The sequence below is a fragment of the Andrena cerasifolii genome, chromosome 9, assembly GCF_050908995.1.
Source record: "Andrena cerasifolii isolate SP2316 chromosome 9, iyAndCera1_principal, whole genome shotgun sequence".
Lineage (NCBI taxonomy): Eukaryota > Metazoa > Arthropoda > Insecta > Hymenoptera > Andrenidae > Andrena > Andrena cerasifolii.
In genome coordinates this window covers 13,806,719-13,825,030 of record NC_135126.1, presented here as the reverse complement: position 1 = coordinate 13,825,030, position 18,312 = coordinate 13,806,719, and the positions used below count along the sequence as shown (strand labels likewise).

General features: G+C 43.2%; 1 protein-coding gene across 4 annotated transcripts in view; it reads right to left on the bottom strand.

The window, feature by feature from the left end:
• LOC143373455 (uncharacterized) overlaps nucleotides 1–18,312 on the bottom strand; it is a 386,763-nt gene that overhangs the window by 329,451 nt on the left and 39,000 nt on the right. For 2 of the 4 annotated variants that reach the window (XM_076820737.1, XM_076820740.1), the window contains exon 2: nucleotides 11,826–11,861. The exons of the other annotated variants lie outside the window; for them this stretch is intronic. In XM_076820737.1, coding sequence (XP_076676852.1) covers nucleotides 11,826–11,861 — 36 coding nt within the window. The remainder of the gene's footprint in view (nucleotides 1–11,825; nucleotides 11,862–18,312) is intronic. 4 annotated transcript variants of the gene reach the window in all.

Below are 18,312 nucleotides of genomic sequence, written 5' to 3'. Positions count from 1 at the left end.
AGAAGTCGTATAAAGATAAGTCCTGCTTTTTTATATCCCCGCTCGCAGCGTTTAAAGGCTACCGTAAAGGAACGTAAAGGCGAGCTGAATGTCGTCGCGATCGCTCTGCTCTCTGCGCGAAGGGGGCGGGCGGTTCTCGTTCTTTCGCGCTCCACGACCCGTAAGAATTAGCGGGAATGTGATTTTTATGGACAGGGAATTCAGGCAGTGGATCGAGGGGGCAGAATCGTCTCGAGATTGGATTTAATTTGATCGGGGCCTGGGCGAGCGCGAAAGGGTGAATGTGACCCCGATCGAAAACGGTATTCCACCACTCGACGTTTCACGATCATTAAGCTTCCTCGGGGGCTGAGGATCGACGCAGGCACGATTCATATCGGGTACTCGCCGCTCGCTGCCCGTCAACTCGAGATCGTCTAATTAACCGAGGCCAGATCGAATTTAAATAGCAGGAAATCAACGAGTGGCACCCCACTTTTTTTTTCAGAACGCTGGATTTCATTGGACGAGAGTCGAAACGGGAAGACGACTGGCCTGGGAGAAAAGGAGGAACGTGGAAGCATCGGTCGATCGTCGACTCGAGATACGCAGGGGCATCGAATTAAACGGAGCCAGAGGCTTCCTTTGGCTACGTGAAAATAACGCGAACGTTGGCTGCCTCCCCTCGGTCGATTCCTTTCTAATCCCCGCGAATGATCCTCCACGCATCTCCAGTAAAAGCTCAATCCGCGGACACGGATTGTCTGGACTGTTTCCAAGACTCCGTTCCACGAGATACCGAAACCTTTATCCGCCACTCATCGCCATTCACCGCATCCTCATCTCCTCCGCCGACGCGACTCTTCTTCCCGCAACAGTGGCAGAAGCAATAGCAGTATCCCATCTACTCCCGCCTTACAGCCACCGAGGGGGAGGCTTTTATGCTTTTTTTCGGTGCGTTGTATTCACCGTTGCTCGTTTAATGCAAACCCAACTGCGTGCTGGGGATAATGCTCAAGGTATCCCAGCCCCCTGCCTCGCGCCCGCAGTCTACCACCCCTCCGCCTCCCCGCCGTTTAATCCCGTAGCCGGCACAACAGCGAGATTCGGAGCTTTACATGAAAATTTAAGGACTTTTCAAACGGCTTCACGACGGACGGGCCATTTATGCGGCCCACACGTGTGCCAACACGTGCGAGAAATCCACGCGAGCATTCGCCTCGACATGTGTGCCTTGTGCTTCCGGAGCGGGTCCGACAGGAAACGCACAGAGTGCTCTCGCTTTATATCCATTCCGGCGGAGTGTGCGAGCGTGTGCCCCATCGTAGCCGATCCCCTTTTACGCCGGTCGCGGTCGCCTGGGCCGGTAGTCATCTGAAAGCCGCCATCATATGATGTTTTAGGGTAACTAGGGACGCGGATCGAGTTCCCGCGGTTTCAGGCACACCCCATTCAATGGATCCTTTTCTCCGCTTTTCGAACGGCTTTCGTAGGCGTTCGAGCCGCGGGGCGGCACAACCCCGACTCTTTGCGCGGCACTTTTTCTGAAGTAGCGGCGTCTTTCGGTGGGAGGTGGAGGAGTAATTACCCGAATCCATTAAGCTCGATTCGGTTGCACGTAAGCTGCGAGGGATTGTTACAGAAATGATGCTGGGATATACCGGGGAGGTTCTCGATTCTTCGCGATCCCCTGCCGTGAGAATTCATGCAAATGGGATCCTCCAGGAAATGCCAGGAAACCGTCCACTCGTCCTTTAGAACGTCTGCGGCGCCTCTGTTCCGAGAATAAACCGACAGGAAATGTACGAAGTGCTTTTAGTTTAACTAACGATCGGTGTTACTCGAGGACGAGTATCCTCCCGTTTCGTCTGGTACTTGGTTCGATAGTTTTCGCGGGCACGTCGATTCTTGGCTGGTATTATCTTCTTTTGATTATAGGGCCTTTCGTGGCGGCGACACTTTTCTGGAATACGAGATCGTTCGCCTTGAAATAAAGGGAAACGAAGTCCCGCGCGAGGAGGTCTTAGCTCGAGTACCCATCTGTTTCCTGCGAGGAAAAACCGCGCAGGGAAAATTCTACCGCCGAAGGGGCAATTGAATCGTGGCAACTGCTCCACATTTACAGGGAAGAAAGCAAGTAAACACCGTCGGAAGATTTTGGAGCGTCCACTGTACTATTTGCACGTTGTAGCAAAAGATGGATTATCGTCGGTTTCATTCACTACGAAGCTAAAAGGCGAAATATTCAAGAGCTTAGACAAAAGTAAAAAAATGACACGATCGATATCGAATTCCACAAATAAAAAGCTTTCAACGTTGGAGTTCCCGAATTCTAACAATGGATTATGCGTGTTAGCAAAATTTTTAAAAATAACATAGAAATGGAACGAACAGCTGTACTTTGACACAAATTTCCGAGTGAAAAGCTATTAAGAATTTCAATTTTTCGACTTACTACGTGTCTTCTTATGCTGATGGCTATTCACACAATGCCAACCTTTTTCCTTTTTTGATTTGATGAAAAAAGCCTTCAAGTCCTTCCCCCAAAAATTCCCAAATATACATGTTTTTCAGACCTCACAGGTAGGCATAACCCCTTAAATAGTGATCTACCTGTCGTCAATCGTTTTGAATAATTACCTGTCCATACTGCGTACTCGCAAAGTAGGTACTAAACACACTTGATTCTTTCAGTGAAAGCACCAACGCTAATATCGTATATCCATATCAAGTATATTTTTTTTCAATACCTTTCAAATCGTCTATTGTAAGTTGCAAGTACCTTACTAACAAATCGCCCGAAGATCTTAGGAAAGTATTGCACGAGTCCCATCGCCTTAGTGTCAACAACAATTACCAGCAACAATTACGTCACACATTTAAACATACAGAACCTTCGCACTCGCCCAATACTTCCACTCAAGCGTGTTTCGATTGATTCAACCATATCCAGGTATGTACATGTATTCCCTGCATCAGCTCCGATCGAGTATCTTCGATGGAAATTGTTTCTCTTATCGTAGCACCATGTAAGCGCTATCTCGAGCGAGTGGTTCAGCAATATTTCACCACCCTATTACAGAATCGCGCCAGGAAGCTCGTCAGGGTCCCTCCCTTATTTTATTCTGAAACTGCTTCGCGACGATAACTCGCGGCCAAGGTACCGCACGGGATCGTAACAACGAGGGAAACTCGGTCCTGGCGCGGTTAACTTTTTTACTGTGGGATCCCGGGCTATCACCACCCCGAAAATGATTATTCCCTGCTTTACAGCTTTCTTGCGACGGGGCGGGGGGGGGGGGTGGCAGCCCCCTGTGCTGGTGGTCGCGCGCGCGCGCACACGTACATGGCCGCGCTGACACGCGTACGTGCACTATTCGCGCGCTCGTGAACGCTACATTTCCCACAGGCGCAGTAGTCTCTACGTGAATTGCATTAGGAATTCGGAGATATCCGGCGAACTTCCTACGCGCTGATCACTTGAGAATTTCAGCAAAGCGCACACGTCGATTCGAAGGAGCTTACACCATAAATTTCGCCGTACGTGTGTAACGCCCACTTCGGAAGTAACGTCGCATTAGAGATGCACGAGACGAACGGAACCCCGATTCCCCGGTAGAGTACACCGTCCCGCGAAGGCTATTTTCCTGCAAATCGTTTTTTGATCTACCGCCTGTCCTTCGGGGGGACGGTCCCTCAAGGACGCCGGTAATTGTTCCACGTGATAACGCGAAGACGCGGGAAGAATTCACGCGGAGGCATGGAGACGTAAGGATGATGAATGGCGCGGATATTAAACCAGATCTTGGCAGTCGTTACGTTTTCGGCGGAAGACTGCAGGGTGTAGATGGCTTGCCAGAGTGGACTTTTCATACGTAACATAATTTCATTCATACGTTCTCCCGGAATAAGATTTTATATTGGATTTTGGTATCCTGTTGTGATGCAGGAATTCTTCTTTCCTCGAAGAAGGGGTACTGATGAGTAAGACGTAATATACCTAAGTAAGAATGTGGTCCAAATCGACCCTGCATTCGCCAAGCGAAGGTTTTTCAACCGGGGAAGACGAGTTAACTTGTCATTTAGAAATACATTTTTACTGGGCAAGACGCGTGTACTCAACAAAGTTTACTGGTCCTACTCGTTTAGAAGAAAGAAGATAGATCCGACAAAGCATTTTTCATGTGCAAAAATAAGTGAGTTCGTCGTTAACAGTTCTCCAATACAAGTCTTTGAATCCGTAAAACGCGTTTCTGGACGATGAATGAATCAGTTAACAAGTGAAGCTGGATACTGTAATACATCGCTTTACAAGGTTTCACGATTTTTATGTATCATTATCGATATACAAGATATATGTATAGACTCGTAGAAATGTTGGTTTATTTTATTTCCGTCCTCGAATTATTGATGATAACATAATTTTGGTTGCGCGCTTCTGTGGATGCGGTGTTATTCTTAAAACTTTATAGAATTAAAAGTTGTAAAGTGCCCACCTCATGACTTTATGTTGGAACATTTTATATCAAAAAGCAAATGCAAGGAAATGAAATACGGCAAAGAAGACGCAGGTTATTGCTATGTAAATTGTGTCGTAGGATTATAATCGTAGTGAAGAATGTTCCATGGCATAGGTGAAGCTTAAGGCAAGATTTATTTTGTATACCTACTTCATTCTGTGGTTATCTGAAACGTGTGCAAACCTGGATATTGCATGCGTGATGCTTTGAATTTTGAAGATCTTTATGGGGATACTAAATTATAACTGCCTGCAATAAATTATTGACAAATAAAAGCAAGCATAAGAGCAAAGGCTGTTAAACTTTAAGGACGAAGATGTTCATATTATTCATCCTACTTCGCGACTTTGTGCTTTACGTTTAAAGTTCAAGATTATATATGACTTCATTCGAGCAGTTGATTTACGTAAAGAATTCTGTCGAAATGATTTATTTAGCTTTTAAATAAAATGTGTTTGTATTCCCTAAATTACTTTTCTAATGAAGTTGATTTCAGAATCATTTATTTTCAGGTTCATAGTTATTAGGTAAGGCACATAAGATACACCTTCATCGTAAAGTGTATGTGTGTAAAATTGAAAGAAATACACGTGGCACTATTTTAGTAAACATTAAACAATCCGTCGTAACTCCAAAAGGGTTGAATTCTCGACGCACATTTATGAAACATTTTTCCTCATTCCAGGGATTCCAGCCAGCTCTTAGGTTTTAAATCTTTTTCTCCCAATAACCTACATCCAGGGTGCGGCAGAAACGGCGGTACAAGCAGACATGCAGTGATTCCACGTGCAAAAGTAAGCCAAGAATGGCGAATAGTGCTTTGTCGTACGAAGCTGAATTTCCGAGAAAATTGATTTTAAAAAATTGGTAAGTACAGCACCAAATTAGAAAGCAGTCGAATTTATCATTAAAAATGGTACAACTGCAAAGAAAATGAATCCTCCCGTACAAATAAATTCAGATTATAGTATAACTTTCAGTCACTTTTTAGGTAAGTGCATGTGCAGGTATAATCGATAGATCTTCAAACTTATTTACCTTGGAAACAGAGCATTATTCGAGGAGAACTTATTATACAGTTCTTAATTAATATTATACAGTTCTCGCGTACCAAAGAAAATTTTAAAATCGAGCTTCTCGGAAACGTGGCCCTATACGAAAAAATATTATACTATCTCGCTGCCAATTGTGCCAGCGTTTCGGCCCCACCTTGCATGCAAATCGTATTGAAACTCCAAAAGGAGGGAAACCGTACGAGATCACGGTGCCCCCCCCCCCCCCCCCGAGTTCCTTTCTGTCGCCGCGTCTGGCCTCGTTAATTCAATGCCCCCTCTCGCGTCGGTTGCCATTAAACGGAATAAATTATTAGCAACAACACAGCGGATAAAGCCGTGCAGAGGCAGCAGCCGGAGTGCTTGGCGGATCGGAACGTGGCACGAAAAAGGAGCGCTGATGGCATAAATTGAAGCTTCTAGCTTGGCGCTAATAGACGCGCGAGCACGTTGCGGAATAACCCGGTGTACTAGGGAGCGTGCAGTCCGCAGCAGTCACTTTATCGGATGCGTCGCTGCGTAGTGTGAGTTAATGATTCCACGCGGTGCACTGCTGTCTCTCTCCGCCTTCCTCCCCTGTGTATAGGTGTGCCTCTGCTGGTGCAGGCCAGTGACACGCGTCTGTAGAAAATTCTCATTTGAATTGCAGAAGCTGCAGCCGCCGGAGCGCGTTCTGATGCGCTCGCGCACGCGACTGCAGCCGACTGATAGATTCATCAAAGCAGCGCCAGCAATTACGTCAGCGCAGGCAGGTGCGAGGAACGAAAAGATTTGCTCGTGGCCGCGACGCGACGCCTCGCGGCGTGCCACACCTTCCCTAGTGTCGGCTGGCACGCCAATTACACCTTTCCCTTCGTCGCAGTCCCAGCAACAGAGACCCCCCCACCCGTATACCGTAGACACACCGCGAAACTTTGTCGTACAGAAGTTCCTGTTTCCTATCCCCCGCGTGTGGATGGCGTATCTTCCACGGGGAAGAGGTGCGCGCCACACATCCGTGGCGCCACGCGAAATACGATGTAAGTATGTACGTGCGTCTCGACTCAGCCTGCCGGCCAGTATTATGAGTTATGGCACTTCTTGGCGGACTAAGAGCCCAAGCTATTCGTACCTGGCCTGGCTCGAGGTGCATAAATTATCGGATACGCGGCGTGGCGGCACTCGATAAGCTACGAGTTGCACGCTGCGCACCCCCTCCCGAATTATTCTATCCCCGTGGATACCAGCGGAGCGGGAAAAATAATGATCCACTTACTGTTGCCGTTTCTTTCGGTCCAACTTCCTCCCGACCCGCTCCCCACGCCCAACTGGATTTGAATAATGCTTTAAAAGGTCGATTTCCTCGCGGCCCACCACCCACGACGAACGCAACCTCCTTTCCACCCGATTACTGTTTGTAGCCGCGCGCAACACCGTTAATTCCGTTTCGAACTTGAAACGAGCGACGCCCTCGATGAATCAGAATTGACGGTACCATCGACGCGCCACGATCACGCGCTGCTTCAGGTTAAACCACCAGCGGGGTAAATTATTAAACGTATTACGCCACGTATGCATATACCCGAGGTGTATGGCATTTCGTGTTTCGTTGTACGTACATGGGCTCTTTGAAGGTTAATTTTGTACCAGTTTCGGCGGGAAATTTGTACTTGTGATTTGGTAAATGAATTTATATTATTATTTAACGAGTGGAGTGGGAATAATTCAAGAATCTGGGAAATTAATATAGGTAGGCTTCTAAGGAGGATTTCCAGCCCGGGAATTCAAGGAATGATGAAACTTTGGGGATATATATAGATATCTATTACGCATTTTTTTGTGAAATTGAGGCCTGAAAATTCGGCTATTTTCCGACTTTGCGTTGTAACTCGCGAACTATAAAAACTGTAAGTTATCCAATGATAGCTCTAATTAAAACGGGTAACTTTTGGCTGAAAAGTTTTTTTCTATCCCTTTTCAAAATCGGGGAATAGTCGGATTTTCAGTGGTCAATTTCACCCCTTTAGAGTTAATTGGGATGGAAATTTTTTAAACAAATCCGACCCCAGTAAGATGATGTTTTACCCTTTCTAATTGCTCGTAACCTACATTCAATTTTATAAAAATTCCTGGTCTCGACAGCCAGAAATAATGGATTCGGCGTCCAACGGCCTTCACATAATAGTACTACTATAAAGAGTTTTAAAATAGGTGCTCATTTAAATTATCTGGGGCTAATTAATACTGTCCATTAAATGTAAGCTTATTTATTTTCATAATTTGGCAGCAATATGACAGATATGAATTTAGATTCATATGATACCGTATATAAACGTTTCAACAACGAATAAAACGTGTTTGTAGAAAACATTGTTATTAATCATCCATATTTCTTTATGAATTTATCATGAATAAAGTTTGAGGGCGTAATGAAAAAAATTATTTATGCGTCAATATACAAAAACTGACAGAAAGCTTTTATAAAAGTTGTCGCAGTAGGGATAAAGTTAATCTGAAAAATTAATTGTATGTCGTATTACAGCACAAAGTGGTTGCAGAAATAATTAATATTTACAAATACTTATTCGTTATCAATAAGTAACACGCGATAGTAGGTGTTTATCTTTCTCACTCTTCTCTATTTTTAATCTACCATACCCTGACAAGGTAGCAATTAAAAAACAAATGCACCACTGTCGAATAACTTACAAAAGCACAGAATTAATGGCGACGTAAAAAGTCCTCCTATAATTGCTACAATGTCACCACGATTCTAGCACAATCTTAATAACAATTCTCTATTTAAAGAAATATGTTTCTATTATAAATCACAAACGTCTCACCGCAAACTTTCCAATGAACGATGTTTTCACTATCCCGGAGGACAGTATGCAACATCACGTTTCAGACGCGACTCCAGCAAGCAGACATCGCAAGGTACGTCGTCGTGGACACTCCGAACACCACCGTCGACACTCTGCGTCATGGGGGGTTGGTGGAATTCTCCTCAGAAGCTATTAGACGCGAAATAGGGAAGTTGTCGCAGTAACCTGGAAACTTTTCGTGCCCCCTCGTGACTGCTCTCCGTCGTCTGGCGATTACACACAAATCCCCAAGTCCCATTTAACCCTTTCGAATCGTATATCTTCAATTGAAGAAACAGTTACTCTGATACATTACTTTCCAATGGGCTGGGCAGAGATGCCGTAGGTGCTTCCGGGGCCAGGTCGTCACTGGCAATAATTCTAAGAAACGGTCGCGCATTGAAAGGGCTAAGAGTCATTACCAGAAAAGTCGGGGCGCGCGCCACCCCGACGGGGGTGTACGCGAGCAGACGAACGAGCCAGTTTATCTTGACCACGCTGAGAGGGAAGCCAGCATTTAACGTACGATCCGTGCCGAACAGCCGAATACTTCCCCTCGTTTAAATATTTCCCTCGCAACTCGTTTCGACTGCGTTCCACATTGTTCGGTAGAACAGGGGTCTGTTTGGCGGAAGAGATATCGCCGAGTCGTAGATTTAAAGGAGGCGAGAGGTAGGGTGTAGGCGAGTGGTCAGAAGACAGATGAACAATGAAGTAAGAAGGGCCAGCACTTTTTTCACTCTTGTATTTTGCATTAAGGGATTCTTATGGAAAACACTTTTATGGTTTGAAACTGGCATTTGATAAGTATGTACTATCCAGAGAGGGTGTTGATTTAGGAAGACAGAAGATGGGGATGTGTGAACTTGATCGAGATATAAAGGCAGAAGGTCCTGACTGTTTTGAATACTATGAACGCTGACTAAGACACAAGTTTTGAATGTATTTTGTGTATAGAGTAACGGCACCGAATATGAGACCCCATTTATGTTTGTTTAAATATCGGCGAATAGAAAGGGAAAAGATTCATATGTTTGAACACCAATTTTTGTTGTATGCAGAGGTCCTGAAAGTTTTTAGAAAAATCTAGAGCGTTCAGGATGCAATCATGATGCAAGCTGACTTGGATAGATTCGAGCAATGGTGTACCGTTAATAGGATGCGGCTTCGCGCGGCAAAGTGTGTGGTGCTTAGGGTCTCTCGTGCTAGGTGTTGCGTGAAATACCCATATAATTTGCTGAATGTTTCTCTGAGGGAGGTATCAAAAGGGATAGGTCTCGGCGTCTTCATAACGACATGTTTTGATTTTACGAATCATTATATGTGCTGTACTAGCAAGGCTATGAGAAAACTGGTCGAAGCATTATGTCAAAAAAGCACAACATAATGTCGAAACTTCGATACCGGAAATTTTTATAACACTGTTAATCGAAAAGTAACGTGTGCACGGGTCTATGATCTGTCACATGACACTAACTCATTCGCAGCTCTTATCTAAAAAAACATTAATGTTCTGTTTTACCCTACTCTCTCCTACTTTACGCCTTACTTTTATTATATCATTGTAAGGGCGGCATTCTCAGTCGCTACTTATTCTTAAGCAAATGCTTAAGCATGCGGCATCCTCTACTAACCTAAATAGTATCTAGTAAAGGATGCCGAATGCTTAAGCATTTGCTTAAGAATAAGTAGCGACTGAGAATACCGCCCTAAGAACCTCAAGTTAAAACATTAAAGATAACATAAAACAGCAGAAAGTCTAGACACTGAAAAAGTATAAATATCGCTTTAAAGTAGCCAATTTATTTCATAGTGTGTATAGAAGGGCACATCTTATGAGTCCAAAATGGCACAATCATCCAACGTTTGAGGATTAATTTATGGATTTATTAATGTATCAAGCCCCGCACTTTCCCCAATTGTAAAATTTGATTGATGATCTACGGCCCACGTCATATTAAATACGAAAAGCCTACTATAAGAGGCTATCTGCAACACACTCTTCCCCTTTCACACCTAAAACCCTCAATCACTATCCTCAACAAGAATCTTATTACTCTCAGACTTACACTCAGCAATAAGGTCCGCAAGACCCAGCTCGCAATAACCACCGTTACAAACTCGAAAGGAACACCTAAACTTTTCATTTCGAAGAAAAACGGTGCCCTGAAACGTTCCTACGTCATTTAGCGCAGGACACGAGCCCAGAACTTTCTCACGTTCGCCTGCCATTAAATCAACGATCAATTAAAAAGCGGAAGAAATATGAATCCTTCGTGGACGCGTTACGCGTTTCGTTGGTCGGTTCGCGGTGGCAGAAGCCCGCCATTTCAATCCGGCCGTGCGGCCGATCCTTTTATTTTCCCGTGCAATATTCGAACGCGGGGTTTCCATGGGCCGTGGTAATATCTGTTCTCGCTCGGTGTAATCCTTTCTCGCCGCTTGAACTTGGCGCGAAGCTTCGAAAAGCCCAGCATTAGACAGCAGCAGGGCAGCTCGCGCGGCTTAATATTTGCGACCCGTTTTTCTTCGTCAGGATGGCGTCTGTGGCCGGCGCCCGGAGCACTCGATGTAATCGCCTGTGCGCGTAATTTACAGCGTGAGTTTTCAAAGTCCTTAAAGCTCAACGCGCCCTCCGTTTAATTACTCGCTGAGCGGGAGGCTCGCCCTGCGACCTACACTCGATATATGCATATTTTTATCGGTGCACTAGGTTAAAACAAAGATCGCGTAGATAAACATAAGGCAGAGTAAAACCACTCGTGGATTTTCATTGAAATATTAGACTTTGACTGATTCCAATCGATGTTAATGGGTAACTTATCGCTGGACCGCATCTTTTAGGCATATTACACCCTTCTTTATCTCTGTTGAACTTATTTATTTAAACTACTCTCTTAGAACAATAATCATCACGACAAGAAGATAGTTAAATTTGTTTTTTTTTTTAATGAGAAAATTTCTGCATCTACTCGCGCAAACAAAGGGAAAGGTTTTAATCATTTCTTTGTTGGAGTTATGTCACATTTTCGTTCACGATTTAGTAATAGAATAAACTATATCGCGCTTATCTGTTTGAAGTCCATCAAATGACTGGTTCAGTCAAATACACGGTTTATTCTCAGGGACGAGTTTTTCTAAGAAAAATGAATTTTGAAATGGTTTTGAAATATGAATTTTAATGTAATATTTCGTTTTATTCGAAGAGGAAAAGTCATTTCTCTGTGCTGGAATACACTCAGCCGGCACTCTTTCGGGCAGAGTGTATTGTACCATACTCTAGAGTAAATTTAGGAATCAAAGAGGAATCCAAATAATTGTAGAAATGTTAGTATGAGTATAAGTTTGCAATGAGTTCGTCCCATCACCAGTGTCGTGGGTTTAAAAATAATAGAGTTAAATCAATTCAGAAAATAGTGGGTCAAACTTACGTTGGTCGTGTAGTCCACTCCTGCGATGGGCCCGAGCTGTAATGAAAACAAAAATATTGGAATAAATGTTTCATCCTTTGCAGAAATAATTAATTTTTAGCTTAACTACTACACAGATACATATACCCATATTCTATTTCTCTAATATCTGATGGTTTTTTGGTAAGAAATTGTAAACGCTTGTTAAACACCTTTCACTGAAATATATACTAATGTCAATTGACATTTTACGCTGCCGTATGCTATTAATAATTATTAAGTATTGAAAATCTATACCTACAAGTCTTCTAAATTATTTCTCATAACATATCTACTAATTCGACTCTTCAAAATTAACTTTCAATCGTATTCTCTACATTCCATAATTTCATGAAACGAATAAACAATTCTATTCTACATTCTACGATCTACAAGCCTCCACCGAACCATCGAAATAAGATCACTACAATTCCCAATTTACACCACGTATTCTGCATGATAAATAAGAACAAACCATCACATCCCTTTGCTTTCCAAGCACTGTAACCGTCGTCGATCCCTTTAGAAAATCTTAAGATAGTGGCGGAATTGTCCTTTATCTCAAAGGGCTTGGGGAAAATGGAATCTTATTAAAATATATTGCAGCGAGGATCAGGCTCGCGGGGCATGACAATAAGGGATAAGATTAGAAGTTACGAGAATAGGTTGTGCCGCGGGATTAGGAACGTGGAGCAGGACGATAAGGGTTCTTATGATACGTAATTGAAGCCTGTTAGAACGTTATTAGCGGCTCGAACTAAGCGAAGGAAGAAACGAAGAGAGGGGAAGGAAGGAGGCTTACACGAGAATGATAAGTTACTGACTCCGGCTGCGCGCAGGGAAATTTACGACGGCGAAATTAAGATTCTATTTGGTCCTTAGATATATCACCTGACGAGGAACGGATTTCAACGGCGGAATAAAAATCCCCATGCAGCGAACGCTTCGCCGCGGCGTGTCGCGTTGAATAATCACGTCAAGTGCATAAATGTAGCGCTCCTCAGAAGTAACCGGAGGAGCGGAACGGGGATTAATTTTTAATTCATCCTCGAGCAACAGGAAGGAGGAGCAATTCATTACCGCAACGAGCTGCCGCGATCAGATTTCTTTTCACGGCCATTTGATCTGCAACGAGCGTCCGGCGGACGGCCGCGGAGTGTTGGGAAAAAACGAAACGCTCGGCGACGGTGAATTAAAATTAAAATAAATTATCGGGCGCGATTACGAGTCGCCTCCATTACGGTTTCATCGATGGCGCGCCCGGCGATCGTTCACAGAATTCCTACAAAGCGATCAAATGAAATTCGTATGAGCACAAATGACGGCGATCTATCAACGTCGGCGCGCCTATTGGAGATAGTTTCGGGCAAAGGGAATAATGTGTTAAAGGGAATAACTGGAGCGCTGAACGGGAGTCAGGATGAAACAATATTCACCGCGGATTGAAAGTGGAAGTTGAACGGAAAAATGAAGGATCGAATAAGCCTTTAGTGGAAGGCACGAATATATTTATTGCGTAGAAGTACTTAGTTCGTGGAGCAAGAGCTGAGAGGTGTGTGTGTGCGTTGGAAATTTGTTGCTGCTTGTGTAAGTGATATGAATATGAAATGAGATTGCCAGCGCTTCTGTTTTAAGCAGTTTACATTTGCGGGCGATTAAGAAGTGATATATCAGCTGGTTGTGTAATATACTCAGGACTTGAAGTGGAAGGATGAATATGAAATTGGTGTGCTACGATGAAGACAGAAAATGTAATTCACCCAACATGGGTGGTCTAAAGGAACAGTCACAAGCTTGTATTCTGTTTACAACGAATCAGTGATTGGAGTCGCCTTTCTGAAGATAGGTATTAGCAACGAATATTTGCCGATTTATTGGACAAAAGTATATTAATTACAAGCTTTTATTTAACTTTACTGGTGAGTTCGTTAGTTAATTTGTTAGGGTGAAATGTTGTAAGCTAATTTTGGTCCACTTTCGTATATCCGATATTTTCAGTAAAAAGCATAAAATAATTTATAATAAAAACCAAATTTTTGGAAACAGGCTTTTATATTCAACTTCACTCGTTAGTTATATATATATATTTCCTTTTTAGTACATTTTAATAAAAGCTTGATGTTAAATTTGTTTTTTGAAACGTGGGAAAATATCTATCATCGTCTTCAGTTCTGAACGGAAATTAAACAAGAATTTATTAAAAAGTACAAAGATTTCATACATAAGAAAAATTAGAAAGACTAACAATAGTTGTTAGGGAGATTTATTGACAAGTACTAGGCTTCTGTAAATTCTGCAACACCTTTCAAATAATATGCAAGTAGAAGTTATTTAAAGTACTACTGAAGAAAATATAGAAAAATTAGAATTTGTATGTATATTTTTAAAAAAAAAGCAGAATTCCTCTATAGCTATCATGTTAAAGAAATGAATTTCCGGCCGAAAGGTAAATAAAATTTCTGTACATAGAGTAATTTCTCTTCATTACAATAAAAGAACGATGAATTTTGTACAATCGATAGTCTCGAAGGCAAACATTCATTCATAGTGCATGTTTTCATGAAATAGGCTTGACTGCCTATATTTTTTTTCAAAAATTCCAAACCAGTAAAGCGATGACTTAAATCCCGCTCTAATTTTACATGAAGTACATTGCATTGCGATTCTATCAAAATCGCTCACATGGAGTGGCAAAAAATGGTCGATTTATTACGGAATAGTACCAAAATGTACCAATAGTAACAATTATTTACTTTAACACACTATGTAAATATCATCGAAACGGCAAACACCACTCTTCATCCAACAAACTACCAGTCCCTTCTTACCTAGAAAGTTAAATCGGTACTCCCACACATCCTTCGCGAATAATTTGAATGCAAAACCACCAACTGGCGACTTTCACTCAATCTTTCATCCGCTTCTCCCAATAAAGCCGCAATGCCAAATATTTAGAAGGAAGGAACCGAGCAGCTATCGCGGCCGTAGCCAGCGAAACTTTCCTGATCAAAGGTGGGAAAAGCGTCGCGCCGACGAGCCTTTGCCGCTAGCGCATAAATTTTAATTCGATCGTGACCTTTCTCGATTCGCCCTTATGAAAGATTCAAACGGTCGTTACGCAAGAATGCGGCTGGATGCAAAACGCGTTCGATTAGAACGCAACACGTCGCTCGTGAATATCATCCAGCTGGCGGGGGGGGATTGCTGTTTCGTTTTGCGAACGTGCCGCGGAAATCTCGTTAGCGGGCGAAAATCGCAACGCGAACGATGCGTCTCGCAACAAAGAATCCGACCGCGTCACGATCCATCCCTCTTCCACTCGGCACCGAGACGCGCACAGAGGAGCTTTTAATTGATCAGCTTCTGAACAGACAATGATGGATCTGCCCTGTAGATTTCGCGGGAGCGATCTCGGCCTCCTTTAAACCGCGTTAACGAATCGCGTGCCAATCGTACCGCGCCTGCTCGTTCCTCGCGCGATTAATAGTCGGGGATAATTGCGGTGGCTTTCTCTGACGGTAATGATAGGTTTCCAGAGAGATTTTAGACGTGACGCGTGGTGATCGATACTTTGTCTTGTCATGATTAATGTTTCAGTGGAAGACATGGTGTGCAAGGGGCTCGCAGGGTTGGTCAATCTTTGAGGGTAATAATGGTTGGAGTAATAGCGCGTGTGTAAGACGGTATAAAATGCTGGGAGTTCGTGAATGATTGAAGGTTCTCTTAACGTTGGAATTCTTCAGTGTTTTGGTCGTAGTTGAGGATTTTTTTGATGAATTCGAGGACTTGTTCTCAGAGTTGGGAAAAATATAATACTAATTACAAATTACAAAATACGATTAAAATGTAATTGTGTAATTGATTACACATTATATTCTGTAATCGTTAATTTAGGGAGTTGACCACAAACGCATTATTTTCTGTTATCGTTAATTTGGGTAGTTTACAAAATTGTGAACAATTAACGATTATAGAATATAATGTGTAATTAATTACACAAATACATTTTAATCGTAATTTGTAATTAGATTATATTTTGCTCAACTCTGCTTGTTCTCTTGTAGATTCAAAAGTGTATACATATTACATAATATCTTTTCTTTTGCTTGCTTGAAGCGTAATTGTATGAGTATTTCTCTTGTATTAGATTAGATCAACAGTACTTTGGAGGTATTACAGTTTAGCAGTGTGAGCAATATTAACGTCTTAAATTTTATTGTTTTACATCTTAATTTGTATAATTTGGTTTTTATATAAGATTCGATACTTTTAATAGTGCCAACACTATCTCACGAATAGAATATGAATTTTCCTATAGAACAATGAAATATCTCATCGGTGTTCTAAACCCTGGTATAATATAAACAAAAATGAAAGAGGAAATGATTAGTATCTAAACAATTCACCAGAAATATTATCGCCGTCTAATGACTCGAATGCAATAATAAGATATAGCTCCCTTCCCTTCTGCGCGATGTCCATGCTTCGAATGAAACGAGAAATTCCGCGATGTCTACGAAACATCAACATCATAAAATACTTGCAATCGTTCGTGATCGCAATGAACGCGGACATATTGCGCTTGGATCGAGACAGAAATTCTCTGAAGTAAAACCGCCAAGCTGCAGTGATTCGTTCCAGAAGACTGTCAATATCAGGAGCAATAAACGCTATCGGCCAATGAAATTTCCCAGAAGCGACATTTCCGAGGAATCTTTCTTCGCGGTAATATCACGACCACCGAATCCATTCACGACTTAACGAGCGGTGGAGCAATTCTCGTACAAACTTCCACCTCCACGCGAACAACACTGCGTTTCCCCTGCATACTGCCCGTTTACCGCGAAATTTGTCGAAATTCGAGGACGATAAGGGGAACCTGGGATCGCAGACGCGCGACCTGCGATCAGCGTGCTCTCCCCCGAAAACGGAAGTCAGCGCGCGAGTACGGCGCGAGAATTAATGCCCTAGATGGCGAAAGGAGCGAAGAATCAGCCGGTAGAGAAAAAAATAAGGAAAAAAGGGTATCCGTGAAAATACACGGGTGAAAGCGTCGGTCGTGACACAACGGCCTCGTCAAAAGCGTCGGCGTCGTTCCGCCCCGCGCGGGGGCTAATATTATTCGCATGTATTATGTATACCGTGTGCACAATGACGAAGCAGCGCCGTGTGCTGCTTCGATCCGGCGATTTTTTCTCATTCGCCATCCCGGACCCGCCCGTTTCCCCTCTATTCTCTTGAGCTCGCGGAGCGAACGGCGTGGCGCGCGCGTTAGCATGCCGACGAGAGGGCGAGAGTCGTGATAGGGGTGGATAAAGGTGCAAGCAAACCGATGTAACGAATGCACAAACAAGCACAGCGGTGCCCGCGACGCGGTATAATGAAGTTAGGAGAAGTATACACCGCGAGGCCTGCTTTTCAGCGCGTTTCGAAAACTCGAAAGGACGCCGGTGTACACGTACCAACCCCCTTTCGCCCCGTGTTCCGCGGTGATGCATGTTTGCACGGCTGTGTATCTGCATCTCCAGGGTAAATACGAGGGAAACCGAGCGTCGCGTTGCGTACTAGTATCACGTGGCCTCCTTGGGACAATGGCTGACACCCCTAATTGAGGGGCTTGTTTGCGGACCGTCTTAAATCTATACATTTAGGAAATGAAGATTATGGTGTGACGTGAAAAAGACGTTGGAGAGTCAAGGATGCAGGTATGGTATTTGCGATGCCAGAGATGTTTTATTGCAACGGATATGTTTAGGAAACATCAATTAGCTGGAGTGCTCATGGAACGCAACTTTGGGTGAACGGGGTGAAATGGCAGGTGGCTGGTGGAACAAAGGTGGTTATTGTAATATAATTTGTGTTAATGAAATTTGCAATGGAACCTGCACAGGAATGAACTTTGATTGTGAAATAGGTAATTTTACTTTGTTACATCGAAGCTGCTTGCGTTCATTTACTTGTTACGGTACTATGGTAGCTGAAACGAGATAATTCCTCGGTAGAACTTCTGGAAGAGGTATCTTCATGAACGAGGAATTGGAAGTCGTAACACATTTATCATTATCAAGGAAGGCCCCTAATCTACGCAATTAATTGCCAGCAGTGGAAATACTTTAAGCTCCGGATCAATTAGAAATTGAATATCGTTTGAAATAAATTTTACGATCAACAGGGATCCCTTAAATAGATTCAGACCGCTGAGAGAGAGAGTTCTTTGCCGATAAAAATTACGTTATCGATAATTCATTCAGCCTAGCCCCATCCGCGCTTGGGTCACTTAGGAAATTACGTTGCTTGATTGTTGCCAATTGTTCGCCCGCGGATTTGGGTCGAGCGAGGAATTACGTACCTCTGTTTGTCCATTAAAAAGGGAGGGAAGATAATCGTGTGCCAACTAATTTCTGGATTTCTCATTCTCGCAAGTTAAACGGAAAATGAGATTACGAGGGTGGCAGGGGCGCGTATATTA